General features: G+C 46.9%; 1 protein-coding gene across 2 annotated transcripts in view; it reads left to right on the forward strand.

The window, feature by feature from the left end:
- Positions 1-11,636, forward strand: part of WAS (WASP actin nucleation promoting factor) — a 47,236-nt gene extending 35,600 nt beyond the window's left edge. For both annotated transcript variants that reach the window (XM_055123474.1, XM_004612872.2), the window contains exons 2-13: positions 1,579-1,779; positions 2,084-2,224; positions 4,266-4,352; positions 4,450-4,552; positions 4,680-4,721; positions 4,813-4,866; positions 6,061-6,235; positions 7,325-7,367; positions 7,529-7,682; positions 7,887-8,302; positions 8,534-8,648; positions 11,156-11,636. In XM_055123474.1, the coding sequence (XP_054979449.1) occupies positions 1,648-1,779; positions 2,084-2,224; positions 4,266-4,352; positions 4,450-4,552; positions 4,680-4,721; positions 4,813-4,866; positions 6,061-6,235; positions 7,325-7,367; positions 7,529-7,682; positions 7,887-8,302; positions 8,534-8,648; positions 11,156-11,211 (1,518 nt within the window). In that variant the 5' untranslated portion in view covers positions 1,579-1,647 and the 3' untranslated portion in view covers positions 11,212-11,636. The remainder of the gene's footprint in view (positions 1-1,578; positions 1,780-2,083; positions 2,225-4,265; positions 4,353-4,449; positions 4,553-4,679; positions 4,722-4,812; positions 4,867-6,060; positions 6,236-7,324; positions 7,368-7,528; positions 7,683-7,886; positions 8,303-8,533; positions 8,649-11,155) is intronic.
- The last annotated feature ends 5,536 nt before the right edge of the window (positions 11,637-17,172 follow it).

Genomic DNA, 17,172 nt, shown 5'->3' on the forward strand with positions numbered 1-17,172 from the left:
CCTGTCCCTACCAACCCCCCTCTACCACAACAAAAAGAGAATGTCAATGTGGGAAAAAGAAAGTCTCTGAAAATGACATGCTTGCAGGGAGGTAGTGTGGGGGTTGGCCCATGCCTGGTGGTACTCAGGACTACTATTGACTGTGCCCAAAGGGATCACTTCTGTAATACTAAAAAGACCTTTTGTGGTGCCAGGGGTCAAACTGGGGTTGGCTACGTGCAAGGCAAACACCTTAACCCACATATACTCATAGGAAGTTAACCAGAGTTCAGGGGAATGGGGAAATTACCCAAAGGCCTGGAGAGCCTGCTTTGTATGCAGGAGGCCCGGGTTCCATCCCAGGCATTGTATAGTCCCCACTGGGAGTGGCACTCTATCACTGCACATGAAGTATACCCTGAACACCACGAGGTGTGGCCCCAAATCAGCTAAGTAAAAAGAAAAAGAGACAAAATATTCAAAAGTCACTAATAATGAGCTCACCTTTTATTTATTTATTGTTTCTTTTTGGCCACATCTGGCAGTGCTCAGGGCTTACTCCTCGCTCTGCATTCAGGGCCACTCCTGGAGGTGCTCAGAGACCATATATGATACCAGGGATCAAACCTGGGTTAGCCTCGTGCAAGGTAAATGCCCTACCTATGGAACTATCTCTCTGGCTTCAGCTATTACTTAGGCATCAAACATTCTCCAAAAGTTTTGTGGGAGCTACAGGGAGGAACCTACAGGGAGGTAAGAAATGAGGAAGGAGGGGCTGAACAAGAGATAGTATCATGCTTAAGGAGTTTAAGGCACTTGTCTTGTATCGCCAGCCCACCCCCATTTGATCCCCTCTCCAGTCCCATCAAGAGTAATCCTTGAGCACAGAACCAGGAGTAAGCTCTGAGCATTGCTGGGTATGGCTCAAAAACTGAAAAAAAAAGAAATGAGGAAGGATGCCTAGTACTCACTGTTGTGGGGTCTTCGGAGAGGACTGGGATCCCAGATGCTGCCCAATAATTAGAGAAAAAGTTTCAACCCAATTACCCTTCAGGGGCCAGAGTGATTGTACAGCAGGGAGTGTATTTGCCTTGTAAGCAGCCAACCTGGGTTCAATCCCCGGTATCCCATATGGTCCCCCCAAGCACTAACAGGAGTAATTCCTGAGTGCAGAGCCAGAGTAATCCCTGAGAATGCTGGGTGTGACCCAAAAAACAAAAAGAGAAAAATCAATTACCCTTCGGGATGGGGATGTGCCTTGTGGCCCAAGCTGACTGGATGCTTTAGGGAGGAAGCAGGCCAGAACAGTGACCACTCCCACGGAAGTGGGCCTTAGAGCTATACCACAGTAGCCTCTGCTGATTCGAGGCCTGACAGCCAATCAGGGAGGGCAGTTGGGGCCACTTCAAGGAAGATGGGCCCCAGAGCGTAAGAAAGGAGGAAGCGGATAGGAGCTGGTCCAAAAGATGCATCCAAGCAAGCAGGGCTCCAGTCTGATGGAGGAGGGTCCCAGCCTGTTCTAGGGAAGAGACCAGGCCCAGTGAGGGGCCCCTACAGAACTTGTTTCCCTTGCGGTTTTGTGCACTTCCTGTTCCCCAGCTCACTGCGGAAGTTCCTCTTCTTACCCTGCACCCAGAGACTAGCCGAGAAACAAGAGCAGAAGGCACCATGAGTGGGGTCCCTGTGGGAAGTCGGCCTGGGGGCCGCGGAGGACCAGGTGTTCAACAAAACATTCCTTCCACCCTCCTCCAGGACCACGAGAATCAGCGAATCTTCGAGATGCTTGGACGGAAATGCTGGGTGAGCTGGGGCCTCCGCTGGCCCCCTCGTCTCTCTTCTTCCTTCCTCTGCCTCCTCTCCCTCCTCCTCTTCTTCCCCATTCTTCTCGTTTTTCTTTCTCCCTCCCTTCCCCATTCCCTCCCTATCATCTCGCTCAGAACCCGCTTCTACCCTGCTCACTGACTTCAGGAAGACCTCCCTACATGTTTCTCTGTTTCCTCGGGCGCTGCTGCTCCAGGCCCCTGATAGCAGTGTGCATGGAGGTCTAGGTCTGGCCCCCAGGCCCTCTGATTGGATTCCACTGAATCCTGTTCTCCCTTCCCAGACATTGGCCACGGCAGTTGTTCAGCTGTACCTGGCACTGCCCCCTGGAGCCGACCACTGGACCAAGGAGCATTGTGGGGCTGTGTGTTTTGTGAAGGATAACCCCCAGAAATCCTATTTCATTCGTCTTTACGGACTTCAGGTAAGAATAACCCCCTCCAACAGGACATGCAAACCAGTTTTCAACCCACAAACCCAAATTCCTGTGCATAATAGGCCCCCAAACTTCAGAGTGATCAGAGACCCTCTGAACCCCAGCACCAAAGACCTCACCCAGATATCCAATTCTTAGCCTTTCTGAGTTGTCAGTGACTGATGTCATAATATCTATGTCAAGATCTTGAAATCCAGAGCAGAGGTGATAGTACAGCACGGAGGGTGCCTGCCTTCTTGCATGCAGCTGACCTGGGTTTGATCCCTGGCATCCCATGTGGTCCCCTGAGCACCTCCAAGAGTAATTCCTGAGTGCAGAGCCAGGAGTAACTACTGAGAATTTCTGGGTATACCCTCCCACACCCTCCAAAATACCCCAACTAAACAAAGATCTCTAAATCCCCAGTTATTGTAGTATTCCTCCAAAGCCTAATTTGCTCCATAAACTCCAAACAAATGACCAATTTGTGGGGGCGGGGAGCTAGCAGTACCTGGTATTGAACCTAGGACATCACACATGAAAGGCATATGCTCTGCTACAGAGCTACATTGCTGGTCTTGAGCATCATATATTTTCACTTGAACCTCAAATCTGCTGTAAACTAAAATTCTGGACCCTAGTTATCCCCCATCAAAATTTCTGAACCCCAGATGTTTGCTGAACTCTGAGGTTGGAAATCTGTTTCACAAACCCCAAACCTGAATATGCCACTGAATCCCAGACTCCAAATATGTGTTCATTTAAGCCCACGCTGTGGACCATAGGGTTCTTTTATTAAAACTCCTGAATACCCCAAATAATGAGATAGTTCCTAAACCAAATCTCTATACCATAAATACCCAACTGAATTCTACTGGCATAAATACCAAACTTGAGGCTGGAGAAATAGTGTAGGAGGTAGGACGGTTGCCTATGGCCATATGGCCATCCCCAGCATACTATAGGGTCCCTTGAGCTCTGCCATGAGTGATCCTTGACCACAGAACCAGGAATAAGCCCTGAGAACCATTGAGTGTGGTCCCAACCCCCATTCTGGGATTTTTTTTAGTCTATGGTTTACACCTGGCAGTGCTCAAGGATCACTCCTGGCTCTGCTCAGAAATTACTTCTGGCAGTGCTCAAGGATACAGGATAGCAGAGATCAAACCCGGGTTGGGCTCATGCAAAAAAAGCACCTTACCCACTGCACTATCTCTTTTTTTACTTTTTGCATCACACCTGGCAATGCTCAGGGGTTACTCCTGGCTCATGCACTCAGAAATTACTCCTGACAGTGCTTGGGGACCATATGGGATGCTGGGAGTTGAATCCGGGTCAGCTGCATGCAAGGCAAATGCCCTATCTGCTGTGCTATTGCTCCAGCCCTCCACTGTACTATCTCTCCGGTTGTGGAGAAAATAATTTTTTGTTGTTGTGGTGGCACTAGGGATGGAACTCAAGGCTATACACATGCAAGGCTCTACCACTGAGCCATATCCCTGGCCCCTAAATTTATCTTCTAAGCCCATACCCATGGGTCCAGCCTAACCCCATCAAGATCCTGTAGTCATTAAATATTAGCCACATTTCTGAGCCCAAACTGTATTCCATGAACATCAAACTGCACATATCTTGCCTGAAACCGCCCCAAACTGCTGTGCCTAAGTTTGAATCTCAAATTTCATTCCAAGTTCCCTAATATCGGAACTGTACATGTCTAAATGAAGGCCCCCATGACGGGAGTGTGTGTGGTAGAGTTAATGTATGGACTCCGCTTCCTAGAGTCTGAAAATCTCAAAACCAAGCCTCCAACTCCATAGGGTTCAGTCCCTAAACCCTAAATCCAATCACTCACAGCAGTGCATGACCTCCAAACATTCAAATCTTACTTTTAGACTCCACCCACCACTCTCTGATGCTGAAGCCAGTCTCTAAAACAGATTCAGGGGTGCCCGATTCTGGCCACTTTACTCTGTGCTCAGAGAACGAGGCCTACCACCTCCAGGACACATCTCAGTGTCCATGTGTCCCTGACCCTGTCCCTCTCTAGGCTGGTCGACTGCTCTGGCAACAGGAGCTGTATTCCCAGCTGATCTACTCTACCCCGACCCCCTTCTTCCACACCTTCGCTGGGGATGTAAGTGATGACCTGACCCCTGGGCCTAAGGTGGGTTTGGAGGAGGAAATGGGGAAAATTGGGGGCCTAGAAAATGTTGACGTCAAGGCTTGTATAGGACTGCCAAGCAGGGCTGAACTTTGCAGACGAGGGAGAGGCTCAGGCCTTCCAGGCCCTGGTGCAGGAGAAGATCCAAAAAAGGAATCAGAGGCAAAGTGGAGGTGAGAGAGCCTGGACTGGAGTGGAGGGAGGAAAGGAGGTTGATCAGAGATGAGGGAAAGTGTGGGGAGCTGGAAAAACCCTTCTCATGGTTCTGTTTTCCCATAACTCCCTCCTGTCTCACTATAGACAGACGCCAGCTCCCACCACCACCAGCCCCAGCCACTGAAGGTGAGTCGTCCAGAAGTAGATTGGGTAGTAAGGCCATGCTCTTGAGCCTGTGGCAGGGCTGTAAGAGCTGTCTACTTCTTCACCTTCCCAGAGAGAAGAGGAGGGCTCCCACCCCTGCCCCCGCACCCGGGTGGAGGCCAAGGGGGTGAGTGCTCATTCTTCCCTGTGTCTCTGGGTAGATAATGAGGAATGGCTGGATGGCTGAATGGCTGGATTGATGGGTGCATGGATGAGTGGATGTGTGTGGATATGTGCATGGGTGGGTGGGTGGGTGGATCGATGGATAGGTGAGTGGGTGGGTGGAGGAGTGGCAGGTGGATGAATGGACAGATGTGTGTATCAGTGAGTGGCTGTCTTGAAGGAATGATGGGTGGTTAGGTGGATGGATGGATGGTTGGAGGGATGGAAGGATGGTTGGGTGGATGGATGAATGGGCGGGCGGGCAAATGGATGGATCAATTGATCAATCAATGTGTGGGTGAATGGGTGAATTGGGAAGGATACATGGTAAACTGGGAGGAAATTTATGGAAGTAAAAATGTAGATGGATATGGAGATGGAGATATAAAGGTAGGTATACAGATACACAGGAAAATGGGTACATGTATAAACAAATGATTGAATTAATAAACAAGTAAGTGAAGGAACTGTGTAGTGAATAAGTGAATGACACAAAATTTCAGTCAGTGAATAAAGCAATAATTAAATGATGGAGAGGATGAATAATTTAACAGATTAGACTAAAAAGATCACACAGGAGTGAAGACACTCTACACACTGCTTATCCAGATCGATACCAGGCACTGCATAGGATTCCCTGGCACTTCCAGGAGTATTCCCTGAACACTTTTAGGTGTTGTTCCTCCCCCATACACATACAATTAGTCAATGGACTAGTGAATGAAAAAGTCAATACTAAAGTGATAAGCGTGAGTGAACACATAAGTACACTGGTGGCTAATGTAGTTAGTTGAGAGAATGAGCTCAGAAGGATGAGCACAGGCTTTGCATACTGGAGGCCTTGTGTACCATCCCAGGTACTGTCCCTGAAACACTGTCAGGAGCAGTCCCTGGGCACTGAGATGGGAGTAACCATTGGCCACCACTGGGTATGACTCCCTCATAAAAAATGACAAAGATAAAAAGATACATATTAGTGAATGTCTGACTGGTTTGCAGTTTGCAGGATTCTCCATAAATCCTGCTTGAATCCTTCCTCTTACTACTCCCTCCCTAACCATCCAACACAAATCCTGATTCCAGTAGTCCTCTGACTCAGGATCCTCAATTTTAATTGGTAGGTATGTGGAATGGTTCAGCCACTGTAGTTTCTCAACAGGCTCACCAGCTGGCCCAGTGGCCCTGGGACTAGCGACAGTGGATATCCAAAATCCAGACATCACAAGTTCACGGTACCGTGGGCTCCCAGCACCTGGGCCTGGACCCTCTGATAAAAAACGCTCTGGGAAGAAGAAGATAAGCAAGGCTGATATTGGTGCACCCAGTGGATTCAAGTAAGAACCTCCCCCCAGTGCACCCACAGATGCCAGGGCCTTGGTGGTGGTTGGGGAGATAAACAGATGTCCAGGAGAAAAACCAAGTGTATGAAAGGACGAGGTGGGTATATGAGAAGATGATGGGTAGACTGGAGGGAGAAAAGTGAGGAATCAAGGTTACAGAATTTTATGAGGCTGTTATTTTCAGGGTCATGCAACTACAAGTCACTACTCTTAAGAGTAAGTGCTTCTTTAAATTTTGTATGGATACTTGAACATTGTATGACTGAAATGTAATCATGAAAGTTTGTAAGTCTGTAACTGTATCTCACAGTGATTCATTAAAATAAAATTAAAAAAACAAATTCAGAAGCAAAAAAATATTTTGTACCCTAGTTTTCTCACTTTCTCACTTACCTCACCCTAGTGTAGGCTGGTGGGCCAGATGAATAGAAGAATAAGTGGGCTGGAGAAGGAATGAATCAATGGATAGATAGGTGAATGAGAAATGGGTAGGTAGATGGTGGTAAGTAGATGGATGTATGACTAGATGGATATGTAGGTTAATAGACCACAGACAAGGTGGACAAGGATGGCTAGCTGACCAGATAGTAAGACAATGGACAGTTAACTAGATAAACAGATGTATGTGGTTGAATTAGAAAAATTAGTAGATGGATGGCAAGATGGGCACATAGATAGATGATAGGTGGATTGATATATATGTGAGGACAGATTGGTGAACACATGAGTAAAGATATTGGGCAGGTGAATGAGAATTGAGTGGGTAGATGGTGGTGGCTATATATCTGTAGGCTGATGAGCCATGGACAAGGTGGCAGATAAATAGGGAAAGGTTTTCTAGATCAGTGAGTGATCACCAACAAGTAAATGTGAAAGTCTAGGTGGACATGATATGTGGAGAGTGAGGCACCACCAATTGAGGCCCCATTCTAATTTCATTATGGCTATGCTCACTTATTGGCCCATTGAATCACATATGATGCATTAATTGCCCTCCCTTGGGCCCTTGAGAAGGGGAGGGCAAGAAGGCTTAACTGGGTAGAGATAAAGGTGGATTTTAATGGGTCTCCTCACTTCCCCCAGACATGTCAGCCATGTAGGATGGGATCCCCAGAATGGATTTGATGTGAGTACCTTCAAATTCCCTTGAATCCCACTCATTTGCCTACTCACCCTTCCCACATCCCTCTCACATTCCTCTTTGGTGTGCACTCAAGGATAATCCATGCTTGTTCCTTCCTCCCCTTATGTCCCCATCCTTGCCTTGGCCATTTCCTTCCTTAACAGGTGAATAACCTAGACCCAGATCTGCGGAGCCTGTTCTCCAGGGCAGGAATTAGTGAGGCCCAGCTCACCGATGCAGAGACCTCCAAACTGATCTATGACTTCATTGAGGACCAGGGTGGGCTGGAGGCAGTGCGGCAGGAGATGAGGCGCCATGGTGAGCCCTCCCTGCTTTGGGATACCCCCTCTATTCTAAACCTGGCAGCTGACTTCGAAGACACATGCTACTGTCAGTCCTGATGGGAACCCTATATGGCTTAAATCAGGAGTTGAACTGCTGGAGTATCCATTTTACAGATGAGCATAATTGAGGCCTTGGAGAAAAGAGGAATAATTTCTTTGTGTTATTTCTTTATTTCAGAGCCACTCCCACCACCCCCACCACCATCCCGAGGAGGAAACCAGCCCCCACGTCCCCCTACTATGGGAACTAGCAAGGGTCGGTCTGGTCCACTGCCCCCTGTTCCTTCAGGAGGGGCCCCACCACCACCAACACCCCGGGTACCCCCACCCCTGGGCCGAGGAGGCCCTCCACCTCCACCTCCTCCATCCACTGGACGCTCTGTACCCCCTCCCCCACCTCCCCCCTCTATGACTGGGAGTTCACTGCTGTCAACGCCACCACCTCCTCCACCTCCACCACCACCTTGCCTTGGGGATGGACCTATCCCTCCACCACCCCCTCCCACTCTCGGGTCCGTGGGGGGCCTGGCTCCTAGTGGAGGAGGCCGGGGGGCCCTTTTGGATCAAATCCGGCAAGGAATTCAGCTGAACAAGGTGAGAAAGGTTCCATCCAATGTGTTGTGGGGTCAGGGACACAGGAGTGTGTTGTGCCAGTTCAGATATTAAAAGACCCAGTCAATAAAGGGGAGCCCAGGCTTGTGGGGTTCAGTGATAGGATTGGGAGGGGGAATTCTTGTGGGAGAAGCAAGAAGAATGAAAGAGCAGGGTAAACTTTCACAGACAGATCCTGAACTCTCCGTGCCACCCCCCTTTGCTCGCTTGTAGACTCCTGGAGCCCCAGAGAATTCAGCACTGGCACCCCCACCTCAGAGCTCTGAGGGGCTAGTGGGGGCACTGATGCATGTGATGCAGAAGAGAAGCAAAGCCATCCACTCTTCGGGTGAGTCCCCCCTCCCAAACCACCCCATTTATAGTCACTCCTGCCAGAGTAGTGACCCAGTTCCCACGTCTAGTGGCTGCTTACAAGTAAACCCAATGTGCCAGATAGGACAAGGGTAAGGCATTTGCCTTGTATCTGCTGGTCTCAGCTCGACCCATAGCACCCCATAGGGTCCCCTGAGCCTGACTAGGAGTGATCCTAGCGCACAGAGCCAGCAGTAAACCCTGAGTACTGCTGGGTACGGTCACAAAACCCCCATAAATAAATGTTATAAATAATCTTTAAAAGAACACCAAGAGAATCATCATTAAGGGTAGCCATAGCCCTTCCTAGGTTGAGAGTATTAACTGGCATCTTGAACCAGGCTCCTATGATCCCATTCATGTTGTCATTACATAACAAGAACATAATAGCCTTGAGATTTGACTATATTGATAGTAACATTAATGGCTGCAATATTAACATTCATCAGTTGTGGTGAGTCGTATTAACATTAGCCCACTATATTATGGAAAAATACCTGGGAGAAGAGATAGTACAAAGGTTAAGGCTCTTTCCTTACATCCAGCCAATCCTGGTTTGATCGCTGGCACCACATAGGATCCCCAAGCACTGCCAGGAGTGACTCTTGAGCACAGAGCTAGGAATAGTCCCTGAAGACTGCCATGCCTGCCTGATGCAAAAACCCAACATCCCCCAGAAAAGCCATGTTTGGCAATAATATTAAATCTAATTCCATTATTAAATTACATTAATGGGGCTGGAGAGATAGTACAGTGTGTAGAGCACTTATTTTGCATATGGTCAACCCAGATTCCATTGCCATTCCATTGCTATATGGTCCCCTGTGCCCCACCAGAAGTGATTACTGAGCACAGAGCCAGAAGTAAGTCCTGTGTACCACTGGGTGTGGCCCAAGGCCCCATCCCCACAACCAAACACAGTAGATTAACAATCACTCATGCAATGATATAATTAGTCTTTTGGTGCAGGGTGGGGGTGTGCTCAGGAGGGCTCCTCCTGGCTCGATGCTTGGGAATCATTCCTGGTGGTGCTTGAGGGCCCATATAGAGCTGGGCATCAAGCCCAGGCCTTTTGCACACAAAGCATGTGCTTAGTTGCTTAAGTACTCTCCACATTGGCCCCAACCCAGGCATTTTTGTTTGTTTATTTGCCATCCCTGACTGTGTTCAGGGTTTATTCCTTGCTTTGTGCTCAGGGATAACTCCTAGCAGTGTTCAGAGAACCATATGGGGTGTTGGGGATAGAACTCATGTCGGCGGCATACAAGGCATGCACCTACCTGCTGTACTATCGCTTCTGACTCCCTTTTCTTTTTGTTTATTTTGGGACCATACCTGGAGACTCTCAGGGTTTACTCCTAGCTCTGTCATCAAAGATCACTCCTGGTGGGCTCAGGGGACCAGATAGACTGTTGAGAATTGAACTCGAGTTGGTCGCATGAAAGGCAAATTCCCTACCTGCTGTGCTATTTGTTCCAACCCCTGACCCAGATGTTTTATAATAATGTTAACATTAGCCTCTTTATGTGTCAACAATGTTGTTTAAATAGGACAATTATATGAGGATAATGTTAACTTCAGTCAATTATGTGATGATATAATTATTACCTATACTATTGTGTAATTCTAGTATAATGGTATAATTAACAGACAATAATATCACATCAGAGAGTGTGTCCATAAGATTAACATGAACCTGTTACAGAATAATATGATAACAAGACTCACCTTTTGAGAATACCCCTATATATATGTATATATATATATATATCAGCAATATGATATTAGGGTCAGAGATATAGTTCAGTGGTAGAGCACATGCTTGGCATGTAGAAAGCCATGGGTTCCCTCCCTGGCATCCTAAAAACAGCCCAAAACCAATATTAGCGTGATCACACTATGAAACAATAATATTCTAATTTACCTTTGCCAATCATACTTAAAATCACCATGGTAAGTGAGAAGCCTGTTAACATTAACCCCTTTGTAACAGTATCCCAAATTAACACATTTGGGGAGGGCATTCCTAGCTATGCTTAGGGCTTATTTCTAGTCCTGCACTCAGGGATCACTCCTGCTTAGCATATGGAGTACCAGAGATCAAACCTGGGCAGCTGTTTGCAAGGCAAGCGCCCTTGTACTATAGCTCCAGCCCCCACTGTATTATCGCTTCAGCCCCCAAATGAGCACATTTTTCTCAATAATATTTACTCTGCTCCAACGAGAAGTGAGATTCCAACTACTAATCCATACCTTGTCCCCAATATGAAACCCCCAACTCTCCTTCCTCTGAAGGTATCCCTTCCTCATGTAACAGAATGGGCCTCAGATCTGCTTTTCTAGATTCAGGGCCTTGAGTCCCAGCTTCTCAGACCTTAGGAACCACCCCCCCGCCCCCAGGAACCCTTCTACCCTTATTCCCCAATCCTACCTCAAAACCTTTCCACCCATCCTAAGTCTCTCTCTTTCTCTCTCTCTCTCTAGATGAAGGAGAAGACCAGGCCGGTGATGATGATGATGATGATGAATGGGATGACTGAGTCAGCCTCCCCAGCTTTTTTCTGCGCTCACTCCCCTGGACACCCCCACTGTCCTGGGCAGCTGTTTCTAGTTGCCCTTCATTCTTGCTTCCAGGATCTGTAGTCCTAATCTTTTCCCATCAACCCCTCCAATGCTATTCTCGGCTAGCTTCCTCCACCCCTCCCAGAAATACCTGGGCCCCCTTTTCTATGAAATTTCTCAGGAATTTTTAGGATTTCTCAAGGATTTTTAATGGGTGGGAGAGGGGCTTAGGCCACACCCAACAGTGCTCTGGGCTTATTCCTAGCTCTGTTCTCAGGAGTGACTCCTGGTGGTGCTCATGGGAATATATGTGGTGCCAGTGATTGAAATGGGGTGGGCCACATGTAAGACAAGGTCTTAATCCCTGTACTATCTCTCTGGCCTCAAGGATTTTTAAACAAAAATAAAAAACCTGCATTTTGTTTCTGTAAGTCTATGTTTATATTCCAAATATGGGAATTAAAGTCCCTTTCCTCCCAAATCCCTTTGATTCATCTATTCCTCCTTACACATTATTTGTTCCCTCAGCATTTAGCCTGTGTCTCTCCTTCCTTCCTTCCTTCCTTCCTTCCTTCCTTCCTTCCTTCCTTCCTTCCTTCCTTCCTTCCTTCCTTCCTTCCTTCCTTCCTTCCTTCCTTCCTTCCTTCCTTCCTTCCTTCTGTCCTTCCTTCCTTCTGCACCATATGGGGTGCTGGGGACTGAACCTGGGTGGGCTGCATGAAAGGCAAACACCCTAACCTCTGTACTATTGCTTCAGCCCCTTGTCCTTTTATCTTTCTCCAAACACTGTCAGGTTCAAATATAGGGACAGTGGATAAAAGTGTTTAACAAACAAATAAGCAAACAAACAAACAATTCCTGTCCATGTGGGGCTGACAGTCTGCAGAAAGACATAGATAAGAAACAAGGGAACAGATAGAAATAAGAGCTATATTCTACAAAGTGCTGAGGAAAAAAGCAATATTCTGATGGAGCAATCAAGGAAAGCCATTTGGAGGAGGTGACAATTGCATCTTAAGGAGAAAGAAAACAGTCAGGTAAATATTGGGGGAAAGGGTATTTCTAGGCAGAGGAAATAACTACTGCAAAGGCCCTGAGATGGGAGAAGGTTGGCTTGAAGCTAGGTTAGTGAGTGAGTGGGAAAGTTATTCATTCATTTACTTCTTGTCTTAAAGGGATCTCAAAGTGAGGCCCAGGGATCCCTCCTGGGAATTTCTGCTAAATGGGTCATCTGTTCAATGTGAAAGTCCGAAGATTTGGTGGTACGTTGACCCGTGGTGCTGGGGATTACTAGGGCTCTTCAGGGTCACGAAATCTTAAGTGGTCAGAGTTTGCTTGGGAGAATCATGTGGTGCTAGGGATTGAACCTATGTCTCCTCCATTCAAAGCATACATATAGACCATTGAGCTATCTCTCTGGCCCATGATTTGAAACTTTTCATATGGAAATCTAGAATCAAACTTTCCATTTCTGAAATCCAGTGGATTCAAGATCCCAAATTTCCTATCCTTATTAATTTTTTGGCCACACCCAGGGGTGCTCGGGGGATAATACAGGATGCCAGAGATGCCAGGTCTGTCACATGCAAGGCAAGTGCCCTACTTGCTGTATTATTAATCCAGCCCCCCTTATTAATTTAAAAAAATTGGTACTAGGGGCCAGAATGATAGGGTACTTGCCTTGCACACAGACCCCATATGGTCTCCTGAGCCCACCAGAAGTGAACCCAGAGTGTAGAGCCAGGAATAAGTCCTCAGCAGCTCTGACTGTGGCCCAAACCACCCCCACTGAAACAATAGTACAGTAGGTAGGGCATTTGCCTTGCATGCTGCAGACCTGGGTCCTAGCCCCAGCACTCCATAATGCCCCTCAAGTCCTGTCAAGAATGATCCCTGAGGGCAGAGCCAGGAGAAAGCCCTGAGCACCACCACCCTGAAATCCACCCCCCAAAAAATTGATGCTAGGGATGAGCTAGGTACTTCTCACATGTGATGCATGAGCTCTACCCCTGAGGAACCTCCTTAGACCCCATCTGACCTTGAGAGTTGGAAGAGAGAGACAGAAACGAGGGACAACCTGAGAGGGTAAGTCTAGGCTTCCTCCACCTGCAAGAGCATCGGGAAAATACCTGCATCGTGCAGGGCAAGGGTGTGAGTTAGGAGAGAGAAGAAGCAAGGGAGGTGGTGGTGGTAGCTGGAGTTTGGAGGGCAGCATTGTGAGGAGTGGGGGTTAGCTTTTCCACCAGTGAATTTCCCTGTCCATGGACACTGTCTGAGGGAGTCTCAAATTCTCCTTCATTTGTTCATTATTTTTCACTTGTCATACCATATTGGTCAGATCTGGGGGTAAGCTCTGAGTCTAGAATGGGGTTATTTTATCATACCCCCTGTTGCACTTTCCCTGAAATTCTAGAGATACAGGGCCCTGAGACCCTTTCAGTAGACACTGTCCTGGAAAAATCCTTTTATTACATAACTATTGAATTCCCAGAAGCACCAGCTAGAAAAGGCAAAGATTTGGGCTAATATACTTGACTATGGGGGCTGAAGACACAGCAAGGTATTTTGTTATGCATTTGTCATGCACATAGTCAACCTGGGTTTGATCCCTGCCACCCCATGTAGTCCCTCAACACCATAATCTCTAAGATACACACTTTTAAATGTTTTCTTTCAGGAGTTGAAAAAAAATATGTCTTAGTTTTGGGTCACACCAGTAGTGCTCAGGACTGACTTCTGGCTCTTCATTCAGGGATCAGTCTTGGCAGTATTCAGAGGACCATATTGGATGCTAGGGATCAAACCCGGGCCAGCTGTGCAAAAGGCAAGTGACCTATTCATTGTATTATCACTCTGTCCCTGAAAACAATAATTTTCTAGAAAGAAAAATTGCTTATCTTTAGAGAAGTACCTGAAAATTTAGCCATATTTAAATCATTGGTTTAGGAAAGATAGAACAGAGAATATAATACTTGCCTTGTACACTGTGGATCCCAGTTTGATGTTTGTAATCACATAGGGTCCCCTGAGAACCACCAGGAGTGATTCCTGAGCACAGATCTGGGAGTAAGTCCTGAGCATCTCCAGTGTGGCCCCCAAACCTAAAAAAAAATTTTAAATGAAAAGCAGCAACCATACTTAAATGTGAGTCAACTTGGCATCCTAACATGTAAATAAGGCACATATCAGGTTTCATCTTTTAACACTCATCTTTCAACATGAATCAAATCCATTAGATGGATTTCCAAAATTAAAAAATTGAGGGTTAGAGTGATAGTACAGTAGGTAAGTCACTTGCCTGGCATGTGATTGGCCAAGGTCCTATCTCTGGCACCCCATATGGTCTCCAGAGCCCTGTCAGGAATGATCCCTGAGCACAGAGCCAGGACAGCACAGAGTACTGTCCCCTGCCGCCCCCCAAAAGAAAGAAAATTAAGAATTTGAGTTGCAGGGCAGTGAGAAAAGGACCAGTTTGGGTATTTAAGCCATGGATGAGAGAGAACTCTGTTAGCCACCTGACAACTGTGGGGATTTCATCTTGCTCAGAAATGCATGGATCCAGCTATATTGCATCTTGGAAGAACAAGCCTCTGCCAGCACCCCAGGAGAGGGCTGGGATACCTCCATGATGTTGGGAAGATAGATAGGTTCCACAGATGAAACTGGATAGGGTACACAGCTGACTTTTCTTCTCTCCTCAAAAAAGAGGACATAGAAGAGAGAACTACAACAACAGAAAACTCCTTTGGCTTCTGGGGAGAAATCACTTTTAGAGTAAAGCTGAAAATCCCTCAGGCTCCCTCTCCTAATTCACCCCAAAACTGAGAAATTATACTGTGCCTGGAGCAAAGCCATACAATGATCACATGTCTTAAACAATTTCTTAGTTAACCCCAGAGCCAAAATCGGGTCTTTGTGTGGTTTGTGCAAACCTTGTTTTTATGAGCAGGTTTTTCTGTGCTAGTGCTATATAGTTGTGAGCAGGCTTGTTGCGGCCTACCCCCGGTCCCCCACACCCAGTTATCCTGGAATTTCACCCGTGCAACTAATTTTTGGCCCACAGAGTTGGTTTCATTATGGGAAAAGGGGTATAATGCTCAGGATTCCCTGTCCCCCTGCCATGTATATTTCGAAAGCAGAATATTCATAGAGCAGGCCATCCAAGGAGAAATGGGTGGTCAGAGGAATTCTGGAGCCTGTTTTTGTTGCTCTTGTTTCCACTGACTCGCAGGGGCTTAGCAGGTAAAGAGAAGCAGGTGATGTTTTTTGCACATGTTGTTCTTTGCTCTTGTCCTCTCCCCCAGTCCTTTTAGATCTTTGGATTGCATTCAGAAGTTGCTAAAATTACCCCCCAAAAGAAAAATAAATAAAAAATAAACAGAGAAGAAAAAAAAGAAGTTGCTAATTGCAAGTTTCTCTGGGTTAGAATTTTAAAGGTTCCTTTGTCTCTTATGTTCCCCTGAGCAATGCTAGGAGTAATTCCTGAGTGCAGAACCAGGAGTAATCCCTGAGCATCGCAGGGTGTGACCCAAAAAGCCAAAAAAAGAAATTCTTTTGTCTCAAGAACCCTCTGCTCTTTATTCAACACAAGAGTCCAATTTACTTTTTATAGCAAACTTTCTTAGTGTTCCCTCTCCCCTTTTTTCCCTGCCTCTACAGCATGCATGTAATCTGTCTATAACACTTTCTCACGCTACCTTTCTTTCCATTTCTCTACTCCTCTTCCTCCCCCTTTTCTTCATCCTCCTACTCCTCTTCCTCCTCCTCCTTTTTTTTGGCTCACACCCTGCTGTGCTTGGGGCTAACTCCTGGCTCTGTATTCAAGAGTCACTCCTAGTATGACTTGGGGGACCAGATGTGGTGCTGGGGATCAAACCAAGGTCAGCCATGTGCAAATCAAGCACTCTACCCACTGTACTGTCAGTCCCAGCCTCCAAACTTTTTTGAAAAGAAGTTCAGACTTGTTCAAGTTCCTATGGCTTTGGGCAGCGAGATGGCCCTCTAGGATTTTGTTTTCCTTTAGGATGTGATGTCACCATATCAATATCTTCCTCGTCCAATCCAAATATCTTTCTGCAATGACATTTGCTCTGGGCCTGTGAGTGTGGGAGGGAGGTTTTACATTTACTGTGGGTTTGGTGCAAAATTCACTTGTTCCTTTGAAATCAGAGCTTCATGAAAACCTTTAGAGACAAGGAAGCATCTCTTCCAAGTAGACACAATTTTCTGTCACCAGGAGCATGCGTGCACCTCTGTGGAGCCTCACAGCTCCTCTGGGATTTGTGGATGCTCAGTGTCCTTCCTGCCTCTTTCCAAAGAGGGTAATGAGCTGGAGAGATAATACCAGTGATAAAGTGCTTGTCAGGCATGTAGACTGACTTGGGTTTGATCTACATGGTGCATGGCTTATACTGTTCACTGTGCCACTCATGTAAAGCATGGGTTAGTGGAACCTCAGCCACCCCTCCACCCTGCACAGCTGGGCTGGCAGGCAAAGCAAAGAACTCTTTGCTTAATCCTATAACCGTTTGGTTGACTGCATAACTCAAAGCCCAACAGGGAGAAGGGCAATTTGAGGAACTGACAATGTGGTTTCCTGATGCTGTGAGGTGCTAAATATCAAACTGAATTACTGCCCACCAGGGATTGGCTGGTGTTGATGGTCTGATGGGGTTGAAGAAGAGAAGCAGCCTCCTGAGCCTGGTTGATGTTGAGGGATGCAGTTGGACTCACTTAATAGGAGTCACACCTAGCCCAAGGGGGTGTCTGGACATTCCCTGGTGGGGTGTTAAGAAGGGCTATCCTGAGGGTATTTTAACCTCACTGAAAGGGAAAATGAGCAATTTTATCTGGTGATGCTCTGAGGCAACCACAGCCTGCTTGTCCTGTGTGCTCAGCTGCTGGGAAGGGGTAGCTACTGAAAATGTGCTGAGGGGCAG

Source organism: Sorex araneus, chromosome X (assembly GCF_027595985.1).
Source record: "Sorex araneus isolate mSorAra2 chromosome X, mSorAra2.pri, whole genome shotgun sequence".
NCBI classification, from domain to species: domain Eukaryota; kingdom Metazoa; phylum Chordata; class Mammalia; order Eulipotyphla; family Soricidae; genus Sorex; species Sorex araneus.